The sequence below is a fragment of the Pelophylax lessonae genome (assembly GCF_965119305.1).
Source record: "Pelophylax lessonae genome assembly, chromosome: 2".
NCBI lineage: Eukaryota > Metazoa > Chordata > Amphibia > Anura > Ranidae > Pelophylax > Pelophylax lessonae.
Genome location: NC_138769.1, coordinates 14,617,394 through 14,641,335, shown reverse-complemented (window position 1 = coordinate 14,641,335; position 23,942 = coordinate 14,617,394). Strand labels below are relative to the sequence as shown.

At 45.0% G+C, this 23,942-nt stretch overlaps 1 protein-coding gene across 1 annotated transcript in view; it reads right to left on the bottom strand.

Moving 5' to 3' along the window:
• Positions 1-2,579: 2,579 nt before the first annotated feature.
• NR1I2 (nuclear receptor subfamily 1 group I member 2) overlaps positions 2,580-23,942 on the bottom strand; it is a 38,066-nt gene continuing 16,703 nt past the window's right edge. The window contains exons 2-8 of the mRNA XM_082247648.1: positions 21,274-21,404; positions 14,574-14,761; positions 13,942-14,084; positions 13,060-13,205; positions 12,726-12,842; positions 8,234-8,339; positions 2,580-3,132 (exon numbers count right to left, since the gene is read on the bottom strand). Of these exons, the coding sequence (XP_082103774.1) occupies positions 2,985-3,132; positions 8,234-8,339; positions 12,726-12,842; positions 13,060-13,205; positions 13,942-14,084; positions 14,574-14,761; positions 21,274-21,404 (979 nt within the window). The 3' untranslated portion in view covers positions 2,580-2,984. The remainder of the gene's footprint in view (positions 3,133-8,233; positions 8,340-12,725; positions 12,843-13,059; positions 13,206-13,941; positions 14,085-14,573; positions 14,762-21,273; positions 21,405-23,942) is intronic.

The window sequence follows — 23,942 nt, the reverse complement described above, 5'->3', positions numbered from 1 at the left end:
AAGCTGCTAGCAGGCTTTAGCAAATTCTTAAGCTTGTTGAAAATCTACAAACTGGAGCTAAATTGTACTTTAAAAGCTTCAAAGCTTGCTGAAAGCTCTGCAAATGCTTTGTCAAAGGCTGCTGTTGACACTGCTCTTACACAAGCCCCTGTGAAACTGGCCCTCTTGCTGTCCTTAGCCTAGATCCCAACACTAAATCTTACCTTGATCCCAAAACTGACCCTAACTTTGATCCAAAAGCTGATCCTAAAGCCAACCCTAACCTTAATCCCAATGCTGGTCCTAATTTTGAGCCCAAATGCTGACCCTAACCTTCATCCCAGCACTGGTCCCAAGCTTCAACCAAAGGTTGACCCTAAACCTTTGATTATCACAAAGCCATTTGATCTTTAAATCAATGCGGACCTGGTGATCACATTGCTTTGTCAGGAAACATAGCCCCATAAATTGTTCTTTTGCCAAAAAGAGCTCTCCTAAGCGGCCAGGATGGTGAAATTGGAGGTCAATTTTAGCGAACGTTCTGGTCAATTCAAAGGAAATTCAAAAAGTTAGCGCAATCACTCATCCCTACTGTACACATATAGAAAATACATTGATTAAGGCTACAGCAGTGTGGAGTGTTTGAGGTGATGTACGTTGCCAGTTAGCCAAAACGTTAGGCATAAGCCCCAACGTACATGGCCAAGTCCGATAAATAGCTGCTATCGTGTCTGTTATATTGACTGTCTGCTCTGATGAGATTTTCAGGAGGAGGTCAGCGAAGGACATACATTATCCCTATCTGGCACAGGTTTCCACTAATGTGGCCACTTAAAATATTTCTCTTTCATTAAGTGTACAGCCATGTCTAAGAGTAGAATGGAATGGATGGGCTGAAGTGGATATTACATACACTACATCAAAAGTATTGGGACGTCTGCCTTTACATGCACATGAACTTTAATAGCATCCCAGTCTTAGTCCATAGGGTTCAACATTGAGTTGGCCCACCCTTTGCAGCTATGATAGCTTCAACTCTTCTGGGAAAACTGTCCACAAGGTTTAGGAGTGTGTCTATGGGAATGTTTGACCATTCTTCCAGAAGCGCATTTGTGAGGTCAAGTACTGATGTAGATGAGAAGGCCTGGCCTACAGTCTCCAATTCATCCCAAAGGTGTTCTATCGGGTTAAGGTCAGGACCAGTCAATTTCCTCCACCCCAAACTCACTCATCCATGTCTTTATGGACCTTGCTTTGTGGACTGGTCAAAATCATTTGGTGGAGGGGGGATTATGCTGTGGGGTTGTTTTTCAGGGGCTGGATTTGGCGCCTTAGTTCCATTGAAGGGGACTCTTAAGGCTTCAGCATACCAAGACATTTTGGACAATTTCATGCTTCCAACTTTGTGGGAACAGTTTGGAGATGGCCCCATCCTGTTCCAACATGACTGCGCACCAGTGCACAAAGCAAGGTCCATAAAGACATGGATGAGTGAGTCTGGGGTGGAGGAACTTGACTGGCCTGCACAGAGTCCTGACCTCAACCCGATAGAACACCGTTGGGATGAACTAGAGTGGAGACTGCGAGCCAAGTCTTCTCGTCCAACAACAGTGCCTGACCTCACAAATGCGCTTCTGGAAGAATGGTCAACCATTCCCATAGACACACTCCTAAACCTTGTGGACATCCTTCCCAGAAGAGTTGAAGCTATTATAGCTGCAAAGGGTGGGCCAACTCAATATTGAACCCTATGAACTAAGACTGAGATGTCATTAAAGTTCATGTGCGTGTAAAGGCAGGCGTCCCAATACTTTTGGCAATATAGTGCATCTATATGCATCCACCCATTTAACATATGTCCTGCTCTGCTCCTGCATCTGAGAGACCATATAATGAACCCATATGGACAAACATATGGAAGCAGCCACTGTTCCCTGGCTGTCACCTTCATCCTCTGGAAACCTAAGGAACCTTTTGGGGCTGACCTATACCTCTGGAACCATTGACTGTTATGTAGATCCTCTTGCATTAAACACTTTTAATCACTGCTCTAGCACTTTCTTAATCCACATCTTTTTTTCTGACTCAGTGATTCAAATTATTAAACCTGGTGGATCAGCATGGCAGCCAAATTATTAAACCTGGTGGATCAGCATGGCAGCCAAACAGGATTTTCAGAAAGGCGGTCAGCAAAGGCAGCCCCTGGGTTATCTCAGGACAGGTTTCCATTAACTACTAGTTGAAGTGTTAAGCCAACATGCGTACTAGTACTGGGCCTGTGACTAAGAGATATTAGGTAGAGGATGAAGGGGACAGCCTGGAAAACTACGGTTGCAGCACTTTGGTTTTGGGTATGAGGGGCTCACTTTAAATTTTCAGGTTGGTTGAACTCTAACATAAGCAAGTCATGCTGGAGACACAGTGGGTGCACAGGAGACTGGTCCCCAAAAAGTCATAGCAGGTTCTTGTGCCCCAGGGCCACCATTAGAAATCATGGGGTCCCATACAGCCTGACAGGGCCTGCTGCCCACAAGCCTTTCTAATAACCAGATGGGGCCTAGGCGCTACACAGGAGTGCTGCCTGTACCCCCTTATCAGCGGCCCCTGTGGTTCATGTCACATTATGGGCAGGTGGTTGTAGCTTATTATGTTCTGTCTTAGCTAATGTCACAAGAGCAGTGTAGCTTACAGGCCATGAGCTGGCCATAGACTGTTCCCATAGATCCAGCATCTTGTTTGGCACAGTCTGTTTCCCTGATATGTAATTGTCCTGAGGTCAGAGTTGCTGGTCCATGTAGTGTTCACTACAGTAACAAAGGGAAACCATTGGAGCGGGAGGATCTGAATTAACATTCAGAAGAGTTTCCGGTACCCGTTTTGTTTTTGGAAGGGAGTAGCATCAGTCTAGAGGGACATTTAGCGTCTCAGGGAACCAGTAACTTATTTTCATTGGTTCCTAGCGTGTCCTGCCATTTCCTCAAAAATAAGCCATGTGAGGGCGTTAGTCATTCGTCGTTCACTTTGCTGAAGACCTCAAGAAGGAGAGGCGTGTAGCCTGGCTGGATGTCCCAAATGTAGAGGACCTGCTTGCTGTGCTCATCGCTCACCGTGCGCAGTTCCGTTAGGCACTCCATGATCTTCGCAAACAGAAACCTGAAAAATGGCAAAAAATGGGGCTGATTCATTTTATATACAAGCAACAGAAAGTAAATTCTGCCCCTTCTGTTTGTCCTGGAGTCACTTGTGAATTGCTATAAATTTACAATCTGATCATTGGGGGAACTAAAGGAAATGCTTGCTCCTGCCTTCAGCAAACTGATGACGTCATGACAGCTAAGGCATAGTCACTAATTGGAGCTCAAGGACATCTTGATAATGCTAAAAGGTGGAACTTTTCTGTATAGTGATACAGATATTAAGACATATCAGGAATGTATTGAAATGCTTCTAGTCATGGTGTCACGTACCTGATCCGAGGCCAAGGTGCTGAGAGGGCTCCCCTTGCGGCTGAATGCGGTATACCCCTGAAGGTGGTACAGGAGGTGTAGCGCCCAAAGAAGCACAGGTTGCCAACAGGGTCCTGAAGAGCTGGGCCAGTGATCACCTGGTGGATGCTGGCAATGACCGGATACACAGCAAGACATGTCTCTCAGGAACTCAAGACGTACTTGGCAAACTTGTGCACACAGGAACAGTAGTGGAAACCAGGCTGAGGATCAAACATGGGTAATCAGTCCGGGGACAAGGCAGGTAGCAGAAATAGGAATTTGGCCGAGGTCACAACAGGAAAGCAGGCAGGTAATAATAGCAAAGTTCGTAATGTGAGCCGGGGGTCATATACAGGAAGGCAGGAAAGTAATATTGAAGTCTGTAAAGCAAGCCAGGGTCATACACAGGTGACCAAACAGAAGCAAGGCTGGTGGAGCAAACCAGAGGGTCAATGCCAGGAGAAGGAGATCAAACAGGTCTGGAACTAACCAGGTCACAACAGGAATTCCAAAGAAAGTGCACAGAGGTTCAGGAACACAGGAAGGCTGGTAACAATCCAGCAATCCAGTGGAATCAGTAGCAGTCTTATTTAGGCCAGCAAGTGTCCACATCTGTCACGTTATGCACGCGCCACTGCGTACGTACATTCACCGATTCACACCATTGTGTTCGCCGATTCACCTTTTTTTGCGCACGGGATTACGGCAGAAACGCCCATCTCTAGTACTGGCAGCATTGCCAGTTCTTCAACGGCCATTTCCCTGACAGTGCCCCCCCTCCCCCCCAAGGGCAGCCTCTAGATGCCCAAATGGGCCAGTCTTTCTGGGAATCTATTGTGGAACTCCTGCACCAGCCTAAGGGCATGCACGTTGCTCGTGGGCTCCCATATCCTCAAAGGGGTACCCCTTCTAATTTAAGAAGTACTGTATTTGTCTATCTCTCTTCTGGCAATCCATAATGGTCTCCACCTCAAAGTCAGTCTCACCTTATACCGAGACTGAAGGTGGGGGGCAACTCCTCTCTCCCGGGGAAAGGACTTGGTACAGCCGGTTTTAGCAGAGAAACCTGGAACACAGGGTGGATCTTGTATGAGTTGGGTAGTGCCAGTTCAAAGGCTACACAGTGTTGATCACCATCTTGATCTCAAAAGGAACAGATACATTTTGGCCCAAGCTTTCGGGAAGGATATGAAAGCTTAAGTTTCACTGACGAAAGTCATACCTTGTCCCCAATTTTAAAAACAGGATTTCTTGTAATCTTCTTGAGCCTTTTGCATAACCTCCTGGAGCGACTGATAATTGGATTAAAAAAGCTTATGCTATCCTGGACTGCAGGAACTGATGCTTTAGGCACAGTATTCGGTAAAAATGAGGGATGGAACCCATAATTTGCCCAGAACGAGGTCAGATTGGTGGCAGCATGCAAGGAATAATTATAGGCAAATTCTGCACATGGGAGAAGAGACACCCAGTCATCTTGAGCACAGGTACAAAAGCATCGAAGATATTGTTCCAAGGTCTGATTTGTCCTGTTTGATCATTGCTCTGTGGATGGTAAGCAGAGGACAGACACACCTCTATTGACAAGGACTTGCAGAGATCTCTCCAGAATCTGGAAGTGAATTGTACTCCTCTGTCGGATATTATGTTGTCTGGTAAGACGTGTAGTCGGATTATCTCTTTAATGAACACGTTCACTGTATCCAGAGCAGAGGGTGTACCAATCATAGGTAGGAAATGAGCCATTTTGGAATGGTGATCTACTACTACCAAGATGGTGGAAAATCCTTCAGAGGGAGGCAGGTCTACAATAAAGTCCATGGATATCTTTCTCTGGGGCTGCTCAGGCATGGGTAATGGTTTCAGTAGACCCGAGGACATGGCATTGGACCCCTTGTTACGTTGGCAAGTGACACAGGAGTTGACATAATTCTTGCAGTCCAGATTCAGACTGGGCCACTAGAAGGAGCGCAGAATAAGTTCGGAGGTTTTCTGTATCCCGAAATGCCCAGCAAGTTTGTGATCATGAAAAGTCCTTAAGACTATTTTATCTTGAAACCATAGAAACCCCTTTTGACTCCTCAAAGAAGGTACTTCTGGTTCAGTACACTGGGCAGAAGCCTGACTAATTGCTGTCTTTAGGTTGGGCAGGATAAGCAAAAAATTTTGTGCAGAAAGGGCCAAACCTGGTTCTGCTATTTCAGGGGTATCCGGGAACATTCGACAGAGCATCCGCCTTCCCATTCTTGGAGCCTGGCCAGTAAGTAATGTGGAAATTAAACCTGGAGAAGAACAGAGCCCATCGGGCTTGAGGGGGTCTTAACCGTTTAGCTGTTCTGAGGTATTCCAGCTTCTTATGGACGGTGAAGATCAAAATGGAATGAACAGCCCCCTCCAGCAAGTATCTTCACTCCTCCAAGGCGAATTTAATGGCCAACAGCTCCCAGTCACTCACGTCGAAATTTCTCTCTGTTGGAGTTATCTTAGAGAAGAGAAAGCCACAGGATGGAGAAGAGCCTTAGGCCCCTGATGTTGGGACAGGATTGGCCCTGTGGCTCCCTCTGAGAAGATCCAGAGACCTGACAGTTCATAGGGCTTTGTGGGTAAGACTTACTAGGGCTCACGGGTCAGTAACGCAAGAAATGTCTGACCCCTCCGCAGTAGAGGCAGAGATTGGCCTGCTGGCAATGTTGTCTCATCTGGAGTTAAGGAGGAACGGACCAAGCCTACTTGCATAGGTTCCCCTGCAGAAGCTGTAGAGGTAGAGGATGCAGATGGAGGTACTGAAGCAGGTGGAACTTTAGGCAACATCCAGATAGGCCTAAAGGTTTAAGAACGTTCCGACCGCTGCTCCCGCAGACGTTTGTCAAGCTGAATGGCAAGTTGGATAAGATCTTCAAAAGAAGCAGGGGTTTCAACTTGGGCCAGTTCCTCTTTAAGAGTCTTAGACAGCTCTTGGCGGTACTGGTACCTAAGAGCAGCCTCATTCCAACCGGTGTCAGTGGACAGCTTACAGAAGTCGGCGGTGTAATCTTCAACTGGATGTTTTCCCTGCTGTAGGGCAGACTTCACAGTAGCTGTACACTGAGGAACATCATAAAGTTGCGCCATGGCTTCAAAGAAAGTATCCACAGAGTTCAGAACAGGGTCCTTCCATTCCAATAAGTTATAAGCCCAGGTTTGGAGGTTAATCGGATAGCAGAGAAATTATGAAGCCCACTTTCACAGTCTCGATGGAAAAAGTTCTGGACTGAAGGGCCAAGTATAATAAGCAAGCGCTCTTGAAGGCCCTGAACTTTTTCCACTCAACGAAGAACCACTCAGGCATCGATACCTGTTCGGGAGGAGTAACCATTACTGTATGAGTGGAGCTAGTTTGTTCCTGGGACGAGGAAGCTGGTGCAGCACTGGCAGATGGTGGACTGGAATCCACAGAAGTACGGGAGACCATCAAATGCTGCAGACGGCCCTCCAGCTGGAAATAGCCTTCTTTGAGTCTCTGTACTGCCTGAGTATAGAGGTTGACTTGCTAGCACAAAGCCTAGAGCGTGGAAACACCTCTGTCAGCCTCCGACTTGGCTGGATTATACTGTCACGTACCTGATCCGAGATGACATGATACACAGAAAGACAGATGTCTCTCGGAAACTCCAGATGTACTTGGCAAACCTGTGCACACAGGAACAGTAGTAGAAACCAGGCTGAGGATCAAACATGGGTAATCAGTCTGGGGACAAGGTAGGTAGCAGAAACAGGAACTTGAGGTCACAACAGGAAAGCAGGCAGGTAATAATAGCAAAGTCTGTAATGTGAGTAGGGATCATACACAGGAAGGCAGACAGGTAAATAATACTGAAGTTTGTAAAGCAAGCCGGGGTCATATACAGGTGATCAAAGAGGAGCAAGGTTGGTAGAGCAAGGAAAGTACACAGAGGTTCCGGAACACAGGCTGACAACAATCCAGCAATTTGGCGGAATCAGTAGCAGTCTTATATAGGCTAGCAAGTGGCCACATCTGTCACGTTATGCGCGCGCCATTGCGTACGCGCGTTCGTTGATTCACGTCATTCACCATTCTTCTGGAGTGCGCCAAAAGCGTCCATCTCTAATACTGGCAGTATTGCCAGTTCTTCCACAGGCCATTTCCCTGACACATGGTCAGGAGAGTTCTACCTTGATCCATCATGGCATTTTTAGTGCAGCAGGACACACCTGGCTCCATAGACATAGGGTCAAGCTTTTGGGGACATGGCACTAAGTACAATTGTAATATGGCTTTTCCCAGTAATTAATAAAAGGAAAATGGCACAAGGAATACTCTTTGCCAGATTAGTAACGATTCCAGAAGAAATGGAGTGTCATGATAACATAGGCTGACTTATAGATACAGAATGTGCATAGCAGTTCCTAAAAAGAATTCCACAGTTAATCACATCCCTCCTAACTCCTGTTATTTCATGCTGCGATGTGCACTACTTGGGAACTGGGATATAGAGCATGTTAGGAGTACAAGGCCAGGCAATGGACAAGCAGAAACAATTAGGCCTCTGGCGCCAGAATGCCACCCCCTGTCCTTTCCATACAAAATGGAAATAGAAACTTTGGATAGAACTGGTGAGACCAGCACAGAACTATGGATGAAATAGACAGTCGGGACTAGTTTAGGAAAAGTATATCCACTATATAGTCCTATATGGGTGGAAGAAGTGAGGGACACACTTGGGTGACCATTTCTATAGCATATGGATCTCCATGAACATGCTTACCTGTACTCCTGAGATTGCCGCTCAGTTTCTATGTGTGACATCAGCGTCAGTGCTAAATGTTCCTGAATCCTATCTATGTTTTCACGGCTTGTGACTCCCGGGCGATCTGCAACACACAATTGAAAAGGCTGCTGTAGGACCGATGTCACATAGAATGCATAGCAATGCAATCATCTGATGGTGGAAGATAAAGACTGCCAAGTGTGGGGGAGCACATAGATCAGACAGTAGGATTTATTCTCAGAGTCTGAGGCACTCAATTGGTAACCCTACAGAAAGACGCAAACTTGGATCTCTTCTGAGCAGTAGCAGATCACAGTGAGCTTAACACGGGTACTGGGAAAAAGGAAGGGGACGTCTGTTAGAGATACATTTCTGGAATGGAAATCTGGAGTTGGGTGTTTGAAGTTGTTTTTTTTGGGCTGCAGGCCTTGCAACTAAACACTTATCACCCTTATCCAAAAACATTTCTCTCCCCTTTAACTTCTTACTAGACCAACCTTGGAATATAAAACCTTAACCCATGTTAAGTGTGGTCAGGTTCAGATAAGAGTGAACAAGGTGGTGAGGGTATGGATGATGGCTATGGGCTGATCAGTGGTAAACGAGGGGCACAATGCAGTGAAGGCACAGATGGTGGATATGTTGTGGTCTGTGGTAGAGAAGGGGCATATGGCACTGAAGGCACATAAGGTGGATATTGTACAGTCAATGGTGGAGGAGGTAATATTGCATAAGGGTGTTGATAGTGGGTATGGGGTAGTCCGTGATAGAGAATGGGCACATGGTAGTGACAGTACAGATGGTGGACACCGCGTGGTTAGTGGCAGAGCAGAGGAAAACATGGCAGTGAAGACATTGATGGTGAATACGGGGTGGTCCTTGGCAGGCAAGGGGCACATGGCAGTCAGGGCAGTGATGCTGGATATGGGATGGTCAATGGTAGAGAGGGGGGGAATGTGCCAATGAGGAACCAGATAGTGGATATGGAGTGGTCAGTTGAAGAGAAGGAGAACATGGCAGTGAGGGTACAGATGGTGTATATGGGGTGGTCAGTGGTAGAGCAGGGGCACATGGCAGTGAGGGCATGGACTGTGGATATGGAGTGGTCAGTGGTAGAGAAGGAGCATATATCAATGAGAGCATGGATGGGGAATTTGGGGTGGTCAGTGGTACAGAAGGGGGGTACATGGCAGCGAGGTTAGTGGTAGAGGAGTGGCACATGACAGAGAGGGCACAGGTGGTGGATATGGAGTGGTCAGTGAAAGAGAAGGTTTAAATGTCATTGAGGAAATGGATGGTCAATGTGGGGTGGCGAGTAGAAGAGGAGAGGCACAAGGCAGTGAAAGGCACGGTTGGTGGATATGGGTTGCTCAGTGGTAGAGAAGGGGCACATGCCAATGAGGAAACAGATGGTAACTATGGGGTGGTCAGTTTAAGAGTGGCACATTGCAGTGTAAGCAGTGATGGTGGATATGGTGTGGGGCCCATGATGGTGGATATGGGGTGGTAAAATGGTAGGCGAGGGGCAGTGATGGTGAATATGGGGTGGTCAGTGGTAGGTGAGGGGCAGCTATGGTGGATATGAGGTGGTCATTTTTTTAGGCGAGGGGCAGTGATGATGGATATGGGGTGGTCAGTGGTAGAGGAGAGGAGTGGCACATTGCAGTGTGAGCAGTGATGGTGGATATGGTGTGGGGCCCATGATGGTGGATATGGGGTGGTAAAATGGTAGGCGAGGGGCAGTGATGGTGAATATGGGGTGGTCAGTGGTAGGTGAGGGGCAGCTATGGTGGATATGAGGTGGTCATTTTTTTAGGCGAGGGGCAGTGATGATGGATATGGGGTGGTCAGTGGTAGAGGAGAGGAGTGGCACATTGCAGTGTGAGCAGTGATGGTGGATATGGTGTGGGGCACATGATGGTGGATATGGGGTGGTCAGTGGTAGGTGAGGGGCAGTGATGGTGGATATGAGGTGGTCATTGTTAGGTGAGGGGCAGTGATGATGGATATGGGGTGGTCAGTTGAAGAGGAGAAGCACATGGCAGTGGGGGCAGTGATGGTGGATATGGAGTGGTCAGTGTTAGAGGAAGTGTGGCACGTAGCTGTGCAAGGTAGCAGAGACAGAAGAGGACATGCAAAAAAAAAAAAAAGAAGGTGAAAAGAGTGATCCAAGAGGGACATCTGATCCCAACACCAACAGGAGAGGTAATGGTTAAGCGCTCACCGGAACTTATGATAAAAGGGTCAGGAAGGCCCATGTATATCCTGCAGTTCTTCAAGCTGTGACACCAGATATTCAGATTTGTAGTCAGGGGGTCAAAGTGTTTCCTCTTTCTCTCCAGGTCACATAAAAATTACAATCCCAGAAAAAACAGACATAGTGTAATTCCCTTTAAATTTTGGCATTTGCCTTTGCAGCCAGGATTATGTCACAGATTGCCTGATCTGTATACCTATATTCACTGCTTTTTGATCCCGGATGTTTGCAAGTGTATTCTTATTCATTTATTAAAATAGTTAAAACGGAATTACACTATGTCCGTTTTGTCTGGGATTGTCATTTTTATGTGACCTGGAGAGAAAAAGAGGAAACTCGTCTCACTTTGACCCCCTGACTACAAATCTGAATTTCTGGTTTCACAGCTTGAAGAACTGCAGGATATACATGAGCCTTCCTGACCCTTTTATCATATGATAAATTGGGTCCACGTGTTTTCCGGTGAGCGCTTAACCATGGTGTTGGGATCAGATGTCCTTCTCGGATCACTCTCTTCACCTTGGATGATTTAGGTTATTTCACTTGGGACTTTATCGCTGTTTATTCACTCACATATATTTATAGGCTATTAATGACTATATTTTTTAGCGCTGGACAACACTTTTTTCTATTTTTGTGGATATGGGGTGGTCAGTGGTAGGCGAGGGGCAGTGATGGGGGATATGGGGTGCTCAATGGTAGGCGAGGGGCAGTGATGGTGAATATGGGGTGGTCAGTGGTAGGCGAGGGGCAGTGATGGTGGATATGGTGTGGTCAATGGTAGGCGAGGGGCGGTGATGGTGGATATGGGGTGGTCAATGGTAAGCGAGGGGCAGTGATGGTGGATATGGGGTGGTCATTGTTTGGCGAGGGGCAGTGATGGTGGATATGGGGTGGTCATTGTTTGGCGAGGGGCAGTGATGGTGAATATGGGGTGGTCAATGGTAGGCGAGGGGCAGTGATGGTGAATATGGGGTGGTCAGTGGAGGGCGAGGGGCAGTGATGGTAAATATGGGGTGGTCAGTGGTAGGCGAGGGGCAGTGATGGTGGATATGGTGTGGTCAATGGTAGGCGAGGGGCAGTGATGGTGGATATGGGGTGGTCATTGTTTGGCGAGGGGCAGTGATGGTGGATATGGGGTGGTCATTGTTTGGCGAGGGGCAGTGATGGTGAATATGGGGTGGTCAATGGTAGGCGAGGGGCAGTGATGGTGAATATGGGGTGGTCAATGGTAGGCAAGGGGCAGTGATGGTAAATATGGGGTGGTCAGTGGTAGGCGAGGGGCAGTGATGGTGGATATGGGTTGGTCAATGGTAAGCGAGGGGCAGTGATGGTGGATATGGGGTGGTCAGTGGTAGGCGAGGGGCAGTGATGGTGGATATGGGGTGGTCATTGTTAGGCGAGGGGCAGTGATGGTGGATATGGGGTGGTCAGTGGTAGGCGAGGGGCAGTGATGGTGGATATGGTGTGGTCAATGGTAGGCGAGGGGCAGTGATGGTGGATATGGGGTGGTCAATGGTAGGCGAGGGGCAGTGATGGTGGATATGGGGTGGTCAGTGGTAGGCGAGGGGCAGTGATGGTGCATATGGGGTGGTCATTGTTAGGCGAGGGGCAGTGATGGTGGATATGGGGTGGTCAATGGTAGGCGAGGGGCAGTGATGGTGGATATGGGGTGGTCATTGTTAGGCGAGGGGCAGTGATGGTGGATATGGGGTGGTCAGTGGTAGGCGAGGGGCAGTGATGGTGGATATGGGGTGGTCAGTGGTAGGCGAAGGGCAGTGATGGTGGATATGGGGTGGTCATTGTTAGGTGAGGGGCAGTGATGGTGTATATGGGGTGGTCATTGTTAGGCGAGGGGCAGTGATGGTGGATATGGGGTGGTCAATGGTAGGCGAGGGGCAGTGATGGTGGATATGGGGTGGTCATTGTTAGGTGAGGGGCAGTGATGGTGTATATGGGGTAGTCATTGTTAGGCGAGGGGCAGTGATGGTGGATATGGGGTGGTCAATGGTAGGTGAGGGGCAGTGATGGTGGATATGGGGTGGACAGTTGAAGAGGAGAATCACATGGCAGTGATGGTGGATATGGGGTAGTCAGTGGTAGAGGAGTGGCACATAGCTGTGACACAGATCGGTAATAAAGACAGGTGGGGAGGAATCTAATAACACACAATACAAGCAAATGGTATAAAAGATGAGAAGAAGGAAGCTGTGAGCCCGGCTCTGCCAGTACCGGAGGAGAACAGGCAGATGGCCTGCATTAGGGCATACTCCTCCATCTTCAGGTTGAGCTTCTTCAGCATACAATGAAATCTGATGAGCGGCTCCAAGAAGAATTGGCGGAACCCAGCTGGAGGGAGACACAGAGGACGAATGTCAATGGAGACTTAAAATGGCACTCCAGCCAAAGATTTTAATATAGGTCAATATAGAGAATTTGACTAAACTGAAGGAAGGAGACAAGAACCTCTGAACAGAGCTCAGAGCTGGCCCCCAGGGCCCTGGAGAATTATCTAATTTTGCTACTTCAAACTTTCCTGTCTGCCCTGTCTGTGATCACCACTCACCCAGTGCCATGTCCCGGAGGTTGTACGTGATCCTGCCGCACTCCCAGCTACATGTCTTTGTGTTAAATACGGTGTTGAATCGGATTACGCACATCTCGAGTGCGCTGCCCTTCAGGAGTGCAATCTGATCCTCGATAGACAATGTCCTAGAAAGAGAGGCAACAACATGACAACCTTCTGTAGGACCATGGAGGTCTCCCTGTAGGTGAGCAAACAGGAGACAGGTGACAGAGACACTTCAATAGCTGGGGTAAGCCTCCACAGCTACAATAAATTTAATGGTGGAGTTTTTAGATACCACAGTCACACACTATTATTATTATACAGTTATATAGCTCTGACATATACCGCAGCGCTGTACAGAGAACACTGAGCCAGTCACATCAGTCTCTGTACCATAGGAGCTTACACTCTAATGTCCCCTCCCCCACAGTCACACACTATTATTATTATACATTTATATAGCTCTGACATATACCGCAGCGCTGTACAGAGAACACTGAGCCAGTCACATCAGTCTCTGTAGCAGAGGAGCTTACACTCTAATGTCCCCCCACAGTTACACACTATTATTATTATACATTTATATAGCTCTGACATATACCGCAGTGCTGTACAGAGATCACTGAGCCAGTCACATCAGTCTCTGTACCAGAGGAGCTTACACTCTAATGTCTCCCCCACAGTCATACACTATTATTATTATACATTTATATAGCTCTGACATATACCGCAGTGCTTTACAGAGATCACTGAGCCAGTCACATCAGTCTCTGTACCAGAGGAGCTTACACTCTAATGTCCCCCCACAGTCACACACTATTATTATTATACATTTATATAGCTCTGACATATACCGCAGTGCTGTACAGAGAACTGTACCTGAAGCTAGGGACGATTTTGGCGAAGCTGATGACTCCCTCAATCACATAGGTGACAAGGTCGGAGATATGAGGTAACATAGTGAAGACGTTGGAGGAGGACTGCTGCGAGAATTCTGTGAGGTCCATGTGCCGTTTGATTGGCTGAAAGACATACAATTGGTGATAGAGGTTGAAGATGAAAGGGCTAGATGATGCTGGATTTCCTCCAGCTAGACGGGGCTCTATATGACTTGCGGCAGCTTCTAATGCACATTGTGAGAAGCTCACAGTGTGCAGTGAAAGCAGAGGAAGCCATTTCAGTCGAGGAGAGGAGCCGCTACAATCTGGTTACATTGTTACTAATTCTGTAACATTTCAATCTTGTAACAAAAGAGAACCTATCAGAAAACACAAATATGGAAGATTGTGTTGCTGACTTTTCCTTCAAGGTTCCTGTTCCAGAGCCCTCACTGTGATCCTGCTGAACCGGAACAAACATGGAGGACGCACGTTCAAACATTTGAGACTCCGCAGTCTGTGACTGACAAGACCCAGAGGAGAATGACAGCCCTGAAACTGGGAAAGACAAGTCAGCAACCCCCACCCCCCCACCCATTCTACCTTCGATCATTATCACATGACCTCACATACCCGAAAATTGTTGAAATAGGCGAAGTTGGAATCGAAGGTTTTGTTCTGGGCTTCGGCGAGTTGCTCCACCAGCGATCGCTGCTCCTCTGACAGGCTGGGATTAGGGGACATGCTCTGTAACTGCACCGATCTCTGCTTCTTCCTAATGAGCGCCCGCCGCATCTCCACCGCCTCGTCCGACATGATCACTGATGCCAAAAGAGAAGTGTGAGAGCCCCGACCGTTCAGAGACTCGGAGGATATGAGAATCCGAGATCTACTTATTACCAACAGCACAGATCTGATTGCAGATGTGGAAATAAGGGATAATTTAGAAAACCGTGATCACAGAGTAATCCCATTCACCCTAAATCATAGGAAAAAGGAAGCACGAGCAAAGTGCAAGAACACTAAATGTCAAAAGGGCCAACTTTTCTAAACTGCGCTCCATACTACAAGATATTCAAGGATTAAATTATAGCAACACTGAGGAAAATGGGTGTGCTTTAAGAACATAATAAATAATGGCATTGGCCAGTGTATTCCAAAATAGATATGTGTGGTTTGTTTCCTTCCCTGAATTTCTGAATTATAATAGTAACAAATTAAAATGAATTCAAAATAACAAAAACGAGCTTCAGCCGAAATTCTAATTTGAATTGAATTGAATTGAAATAATAATGAACTTAAACAAATCCGAAATAACGAAACAAAATGTGGCCAAATTTCTAATCGAATTTGAAAACTATTTTCAATTCAAAGTCAAGAATAGAATAAAATAGAAAAATAAAAGGAATAGAAAATAATAGAATAGAAAAAAAAAAAAAACAACAATAGAATAAAATCGAATACAGTAAACCCCCCTCCATTGCGGGGGTTACGTTTCGGACCCAGCCGCGAAAAGTGAAAATCCGCTAAATAGAAAAACCCTATTAAAATGCATTGTAGGCATGTTTTTTTTTTACAGTCACTGTACGTGTAAAAGCATTTTAAGGTCTTTAAACACACTTTTAAAACAATAGAAACTAATTTAAACACATAAAAGATACTGAGAGACATAGCAAGAGCTATGGAAAAACTTTCATTTTTAATGATTTATATAGTAAAATAACATTACAAAAAAAAAAAAAAAAAAAAACGCAATATACCGGGACCGCAAAAACTGAACCGCGATGGAGCGGGGGTTTACTGTACAACTATCTTTTGAAATTCAAATAGAAAAGACTAGATTAGAAAAAACAATAGAATATAATTCAATAGAATAGAAAGAATATAACCTTCTTCTGAATTTGAAATAGATTAAATTCTGACAGAAAAGAAAAGAATAGAATAGAGTAAAATAGGAAGAATATAACCATCTTCTGAAATTCAGATTTCGATTAGAACTCATTTGAATAAGAATAGAATAGATTAGACTGAAAGAAAAGAAAAAAAAAAAAAAGGAAAGAATAAAATAGATACAATTTAACAGTATTCCAAAATTAGAACAAAATTAGAATAAAATAAATTGGCATTTGAATTTTCCGAATTCGGTTGAATTGAATTCAATTCGGCCAGATTCAGTAAATTTGAAAATGAATCAACGAAATTAAATGGATTCAGAAAACAAAAATTTAACTAAACAAAATTATTGAAATAACAAAACAAATATTTTCATTCTGCACATTTTTAGGCCCCGTTCCCACTGGGGCGATCCGACTTCGGGGGGGCGACCTCAGAGGTCGCGGTGCGAGCAGCGCACCGCGACCTCGGAGCGGCCGCCACGGACTTCATAACATTGAAGTCTATGGCGGTCGCATCCGGGTCGCCCCAAAGAAGCTCCGGACCCTTTTTCTAAGTCGGAGTGACTTGTGTCGCTCCTATTAGAACGGGTCCGCAGCTTCCCTATGGAAGGCGACCTACGGCGACCTGTGAGGCGACCAGGTCGACTCACAGGTCGCCTTAGTGTGAACGGGGGCTTAGTTCCAATGGGCAACAAATATAAAAGTGGCTACATTTTAGATTAAAAAGATAAATAAAAAAAAAGGGCTTTAAAAAAAAAAAAAAAAAAAAGTATAAGGCCAAGGGGTCATCATCGGCATTCCAACACTACAAGGAATGCAATAAGAACGGTAAGGGCACGATCAGAGCAGCTAAAAGAGAGGTGAAAAAAAAAATACAATTTTTTTTTTAAATATATTAGTTAGGAGGTCAAAGCATATTGGCCTGATAAAGAATGATCAGGGGAAGTGGGTTACAAATGACGAGGAGAAGGCAACTGTACTAAATGCTTTATTCTCAGTTTTTACAAAGCAAAAGGAGGAGTATAACAACCATGACTGTATTGTTAGTAACATGAAATGTACCCTTGTGACTAAAAGAAGCCAGAGTCCAAAAAAAAAAGACTTGAAAAATTAAAAACACAAATAAATCACCAGGACCAGATGACTTACACCCAAGAGTCCTCAAAGAACTTAGCCAAGTTATAGCCAGACTATTATACCTAAATTTGTAACCACTTCAGTACTGGACACTTTCACCCCTTTCCTGCCCAGGCCAATTTTCAGGCTTTCAGCGCTGTCACACTTTGAATGACAATTGCGCGAACATGCAACACTATATTCATATGACATTTTTATAATTTTGCTCACACAAATAGAGCTTTCTTTTGGTGGCATTTAAAGTGGAAGTAAAGCTTCCTCTGTAACTCGTACCTATAGGTAAGCCTATAATAAGGCGTACCTATAGGTACTGTAAATATCTCCTAAACTTGCACCGTTTAAGGGGATACGCATTTACTTTGCATGCAGTCAGTGACATCACTGCGCATGCGCTCTGAAGGAACGGCCGTCCATGCGGTTCCGTGAATGACAACTCTGTGCCGTGAATGACAACTCCCGTGCACACGAGCAGGAGGGATGTCATCGCGGCTCCAAACAATCAGATGGCCAGAGGACGCAAACCAGTAAGGAAGACGAGTGAACATGTCGGCCGTGTCAGCGGTGTGCGGGCACCACTGCGGGGGCTTCATTTTAACGTATTTAATAATGAGCTTAGTATGTGATGCCTACTAGCTCATTATGCCTTTGTCTTTTAGATTTATTTTTTTATTGTTTTTTGGTGGTTTACAACCTCTTTAATCACCAATGGGTTTTTTTTTTTATTTCTTGCTAAATAAATGAAAAAAAAGACTGAAAATTTTGAAAAAAAAAAAAAACCCTGTGTTTTTCTAAGTATCTGTTAAACATTTTTGCAAATACTTGTTCTTCGTAAGTTTAGGCCAAAATGTATTCTGCTACATTTTTTTTGGTGAAAATAACCCAAATCCGTAAATATTATTTAGTCAGTAGGAAAATTATAGAGTCCACAAACTAAGGGATATACAGTCAACGCAGTATCTTGGTCCAGGCCTAGGGCAGCACTTTGCAGGGGGGCAGCAAAAAAGCTCCCCCGCACGAAAGAAAAAAAAAAAAACAGCCTGCTCCCGAACGAAAATAGTCCCTGCCGGCAACGGCATTGCTATGGGGGTGTGGGGGGGGGGGGGGGTTCAGACCGCACCCGGGTGACACCCACCAGAGGGGTGACCCCCGTCTGCCGGTCCCTATGTCCTAACCACTGGTTTTGGTGTGTGTCACCAGCGCTGAGGGGGCCATCTATCTTCATGTTAACAGGACGGGCTAGACGGAATCTGATTGGCCAGCACCATCCATGTGATGGTGCTGACCCATCAGAATGCCTCTTCTGCTGAAAGTTACAGATGTAGGTGAAGAATATGGCCAGCTTAAGGTTTACCATGCATGTTACAAAAGGTGGAGCCTAAAGAGGAAGGGGTGTGGTTTACAGATGGCAGGGCAGGTCTTAAACGGGAAGGGGCATGGCCTTGACAGGAAGGGGTGGGTCATATTTAAATTAGAGGGTGCACGAGTGCACAGTGGATATAAAAAGTTTACACACCCCTGTTAAAATGTCAACTTTCTGTGGTGTAAAAAAAATGAGACAAAGATAAATCCTTTCAGAACTTTTTGCACTTTTATATCCACTATATATCTGAAAATTAATCAGTCCTGATGGCCGATCTAATTTCTGTACAAGTACCCCCCAAAATGGCCCCTTTTTTGAAGGTAGACAGTCCAAGGTATTTAGTAGGAGGCATGGTGAGTTTTTTAACTGGTTGCCAACCGCCGCACGACTATATACTGCGGCGGTCAGCCCCGGCCAGGCAGAGTGACGTACCGGTACGTCACTTCCTTGTGAGCCAATAGCGGGCGGGCGAGCGCGCGCCCGCCGCGGCTCGTTCACAGGGAAGTTAGTGCGTGTGACCGGCGGACCCGATGTCTGCCGTTTACTCGCCGATCGTCGGTACAGAGGGAGAAAGTCAGGAGGCTGATGTAAACAAGCCGCCTGTCATTCTCCCCTGTGTAGAAACAGTGATCAGACGGTTCTACTATGTAGGACCGTTGATCACTGTTCCTACAATAGTAGCCACAGCCAATCACAGTAGAAAGCACGCCCCTAGGGACACATAACCCCTCCCTCCCCAATAAAGTTAACCCCTTCCCTGCCAGTGTCATTTTGCAGTAACAGTGCATATGTATAGCACTGATTACTGCAGTAATGTCACTGGTAACCCCACAAGTGTCAAAAATGTCAGTCAAGGGTCCGATCTGTCCGCCGCATTGTCGCAGTACCGCAAAGAACAAAAAAAAAAAAAAAAAAAATCGCAGATCGCCGCCATTACTAGTTAAAAAAAAAAAAACACCAAAAATGACGGAAATCTTTCCCTTAGTTAGTAAACGCAATAACTTTTGCGCTTTTTGCGATTTTTTTTACCAAACATATGTAGCAGAAAACAAATTGGCCAAAAATGTTAAAAAAAGTTTGATTTTTACATTTTTTTTGGGGGGAATTTCATATAAAAAAAAATGGGAAAAATAGTTATTTTTGCAAAATTTACGCTTTTTTTTTTGTTTATAGCGCAAAAAGTAAAAATCGCACAGGTGATCAAATACCACCAAAAGAAAGCTCTGTTTGTGGGAAAAAAAGGACGTCAAATTCGTTTAGGTACAGCGTCGCACGACCGCGCAATTGTCCGTTAAAGTCACGCAGTAAAGAAATCGCAAAAAAAACCCTGGTCAGGAAGGGGGTAAAATCTTCCGGGGCTTAAGTGGTTAAAGTTGTAAATTCTTGTAAAATGAGGAAATGAAAACAAAGATTTTTTTTTTAACACCAGCGCAGTACAGCACCATCATATAACTGGTGTGGCGGTAATCAGGGACACTGGTGACTGTATGGAAAAATAAATGTGTATATATAATTTTTTTTTTTTTTACCATTTATTTTTTTAAACACAATGTGACTAGAGCATAATAATGTTACCATAGTAACACTGTCCTACTCGGGAAGTAACCAGGATTTTTTTTTTTTTTTTTTTTTTTAATTTACACATTATGGTTGCTTATAGCAGTGCATTACATTGCTATAAGCAAGCATTTTACTGAATGAAACTGAATCATTCAGCCTGTTTTGTTGGGATTAGGTGGGAGTGGTCAAAGCTAATCACATGTTACAGATGGGCTGTGATTGACCCTGTCTGTACCATGTGATCACTGTGAGCAATCACAGCCAGCAACACAATGTACACAATGGATTGCATGAAAGGAAGCCACCCATTGGGTACAACTGTCATGCGAAATGCTGCGATTGGTCACAGTTGTCACTAGGTACCGGAAGCAAGCTGGTACTCTGAGCGGTCATCGGCTGTGTCCCGTGGACACGGCCGGTGACCGATTTCGCCGCTTTAAAAGTAGCCCCGGTGGTGGACGGGTGGACAGGTGGGGGATCTCCTGGTTCCAACCACTGGCATTTGGCTGCCCTTAAAGACGAAGGACTCAGCTCAAAGGTTACTGCGGCACTCAGATCTGATCAGCTGTTTTCTTCTATCGCTCAGAGACTCCAAAAGTGGGATTAACCACCACCAGGGTTCCCAGCAACACCAACCATCACCACCATTATTAAAAGGAAAATGAGGGGGGAGGGGTAACACCCATCAATGGATTCCTTATGTACAATAAACACACAAATACCCAATTATAGAAAGAGACAAATGGGCATTGTGGGAGGGGCAAAGACACATACTACTGGAAATCTCACCATTGTGGGAGGGGCAAAGACACAAACTACTGCAGGAAATCTCACTATTGTGGGAGGGGCAGAGACACAAACTACTGCAGGAAATCTCACCATTGTGGGAGGGGCAGAGACACAAACTACTGCAGGGGAAATCTCCCCATGGTGGGAGGGGCAGAGACACAAACTACTGCAGGAAATCTCACCATTGTGGGAGGGGCAGAGACACAAACTACTGCAGGAAATCTCACTATTGTGGGAGGGGCAGAGACACAAACTACTGCAGGAAATCTCACTATTGTGGGAGGGGCAGAGACACAAACTACTGCAGGAAATCTCACTATTGTGGGAGGGGCAGAGACACAAACTACTGCAGGAAATCTCACCATTGTGGGAGGGGCAGGGACACAAATTACTGCAGGAAATCTCCCCATTGTGGGAGGGGCAGAGACACAAACTACTGCAGGAAATCTCACCATTATGGGAGGGGCAGAGACACAAACTACTGCAGGAAATATCCCCATTGTGGGAGGGGCAGAGACACAAACTACTGCTGGGTAACAGGAAGTAAATGCTTCCGGCTGCAGTTATGCATATCCAGCTATCCTTTACTTACACTCCTTCCTCATCCCAATGTCCAGGCACTTCTTCAGTCGGCAGGCCTGGCAGTGACGACGGTTGTTTCGGTTAATAACGCAGGAGTTCTGGAAAGGACAACTGAGACGCAAATTCCTCTTCACGGCTCGCCTGGGGGAAACAAATATAAAAATGAATTTTGGGTAATTACTATGACAATGGCTTGTGACTCACAGGAAGTACACCAGAGTTCCCCTTAAACTACTATTTTTTTCAGTCAAATAGGAAGAAAAAGCTCTGGATGTTGCGAACTGAGCAAAATAGCAGAAGGTCAAATTATAAAGGCTATTCACAGCATAGTAGCAATCTGTGTTGGTGAAAAGAGAAGACCACGTCTAAATGCACCCCTGCTGGCTGTAAGTAAGTTACATTGGGGAAAAATGAATGGACAGATTCAAGAGCGCCCCCTACTGGCTGCAATAAAGTAACATAAGACAAAATTCAAATGCGCCCCCTGCTGCCTATAAGCAAGATATGTTGGTGGAAACAAATGACCAGATTTGATTGCGCCACCTGCTGGCTGCCAGCAAGTTACGAAGGTGGAAACAGAAGACCAGATTCAAGTACACCACCTGCTGGCTGGAAGCAAGTTATGTTGGTGGAAACAGATGACCAGATTAGAGTGCGCCACCTGCTGGCTGTAAGCAGTAAATATGCTAATCATTAGGAAGCACTATTTATTTGAAATATAAATATATCATTAAATATCATTTACATATTTATTCTTTTGAGATATATTATATATTCGTTCTTCCAGTTTTCATATTTAGGTGTTTTTTTATATTTATACCTCTATATACAAAAAAAAAAAAATAAAAAAAAAAAAATAATAATAATAATAATAATAATAATAATAATAATAATAATAATTATATATATATATATATATATATATATATATATATATATATATATAATTATAATAATAAATATAGTATATATATATTATAAAATATATATTATAATAATAAATATAGGATAAATCTATATATATATATTTTTTTTTTTTACTTATTTATTTTAGAGATATGTATACAGATATATAGAGAGATAGAGATAAAAAATATAAAAACACACATAAATATGAAAACTGGACGGACAACTGAATTCTTATACAGAAATAGGATATGGGAATTGTAGAATTCATATATAACTGGAAATTATAAGGACCCTGGACTTGATGGAAGAGTTTTGGGTCTTTTAAAGTTGCTCCTGAGTGTCCTATTAAATCCTTAAAGTAACAGTGATCAGAGGAGGTCCAGACAGCATTTAATCTTCGAATTCCATCATGGGGTGCGTTTAATGAGAGTCACCTGACACCAGTGACATCACATCTCTATAAAAGGACGCATATGTAAGCATGATGATTGGACAAAAGCAATCAAATTAGACAAGTTGTGAACACCAAAAAAGGAGGATTACGATCGATCATTCAGTCCTAAAGCAAGCAGTGGGCGGGCTCTTGGGAGGAGTTATGCAAATATCAAACTACCTTGATGGGTGGAAGTGGGTGTGCCTTGGTAGGCTGTATTTGTATGCAGCCTGTCCTACGTAACACCCACCTGTAATGCTGAGCCTCCATGATTGAAATAAATTAAATCCAATAAAATGAAAGGGGTGGGCCAGGGACAGCCAGGCTGACAGAAAAATGAGGTGGGCGGGGCTCTGACTTGCGGCAGCTTCTAATGAACATTGTGAGAAGCTCACAGTGTGCGGTGAAATCAGAGGAAGCTGTTTCAGTCCAGCAAAGGAGCCGTTACACCTGTGGAAAACCGAAGGGAAATCAATGTATCTTTCTATGGAGGACACAGATTTATAGTATATAAAGTAGGACGTACATTTTTATTGTACTCATTGTAATTCTCTAAACGATTTTGTATTCACGTGAAGGATACAAGTTATAGAAAATCAGCAGTGTGCGGAGGCGACGCTCATATCCGCCGCATTGTGCGGTGTGAATAGTCGCTGCTGGGCATTAAGTAAACAAGGTCACCCTAAACGCCTGTACAGCGCGCATTCTTCATCCTGGGGTTGCGTCTGTCAATGCCGTGCGTAATGCTGGAATAATAAGGCACCGGCGTCTCACAAGCGATTCCTGGATTGGCTTTGATCTGCCTCTCTTTCGGTTTCTGCGTGGCTCTGGGTGTGGAAACGCTTTCTAAAGCCCCGTACACACGTACCGATGGTCGGCTTACAAATGTTCCTCTTTTCTCCCCGGGATGTCGGTGTCTGCTGAAAAGTGCAAAGACAGCACAAGGACAGCACAAGAATTTTGTCCGCCGACTGCAGAAGTGATGTCATGTAATGGTTAACTTTCCCTGTGTTTTCTATTTTCTGAGCATGCCCAGTCTTGCAAATCTGCGGTCTGTCGGCCGAATTGTGTACTGACAGGCGAACAATCGTCCGTTCTGGTGTCGGCATACAAATATTTTCATGTTTGCACGAAAGACTTTTGTCCGCGGATTGTGCGCAGACATCTGTCGGAGGCACCATACTAACACGCGTACAATCGGCAGATCCTTCGTCCACCGACGTTTGTATGCCGACGATCGGTACGTGTGTACGGGCCTTAAGAATTTCTTTGTGTGGCCGTTAGGGTTTTAATTTATGGAAGGCTGAAGCAAGAAGCTGCAAATACAATGCCGGGGA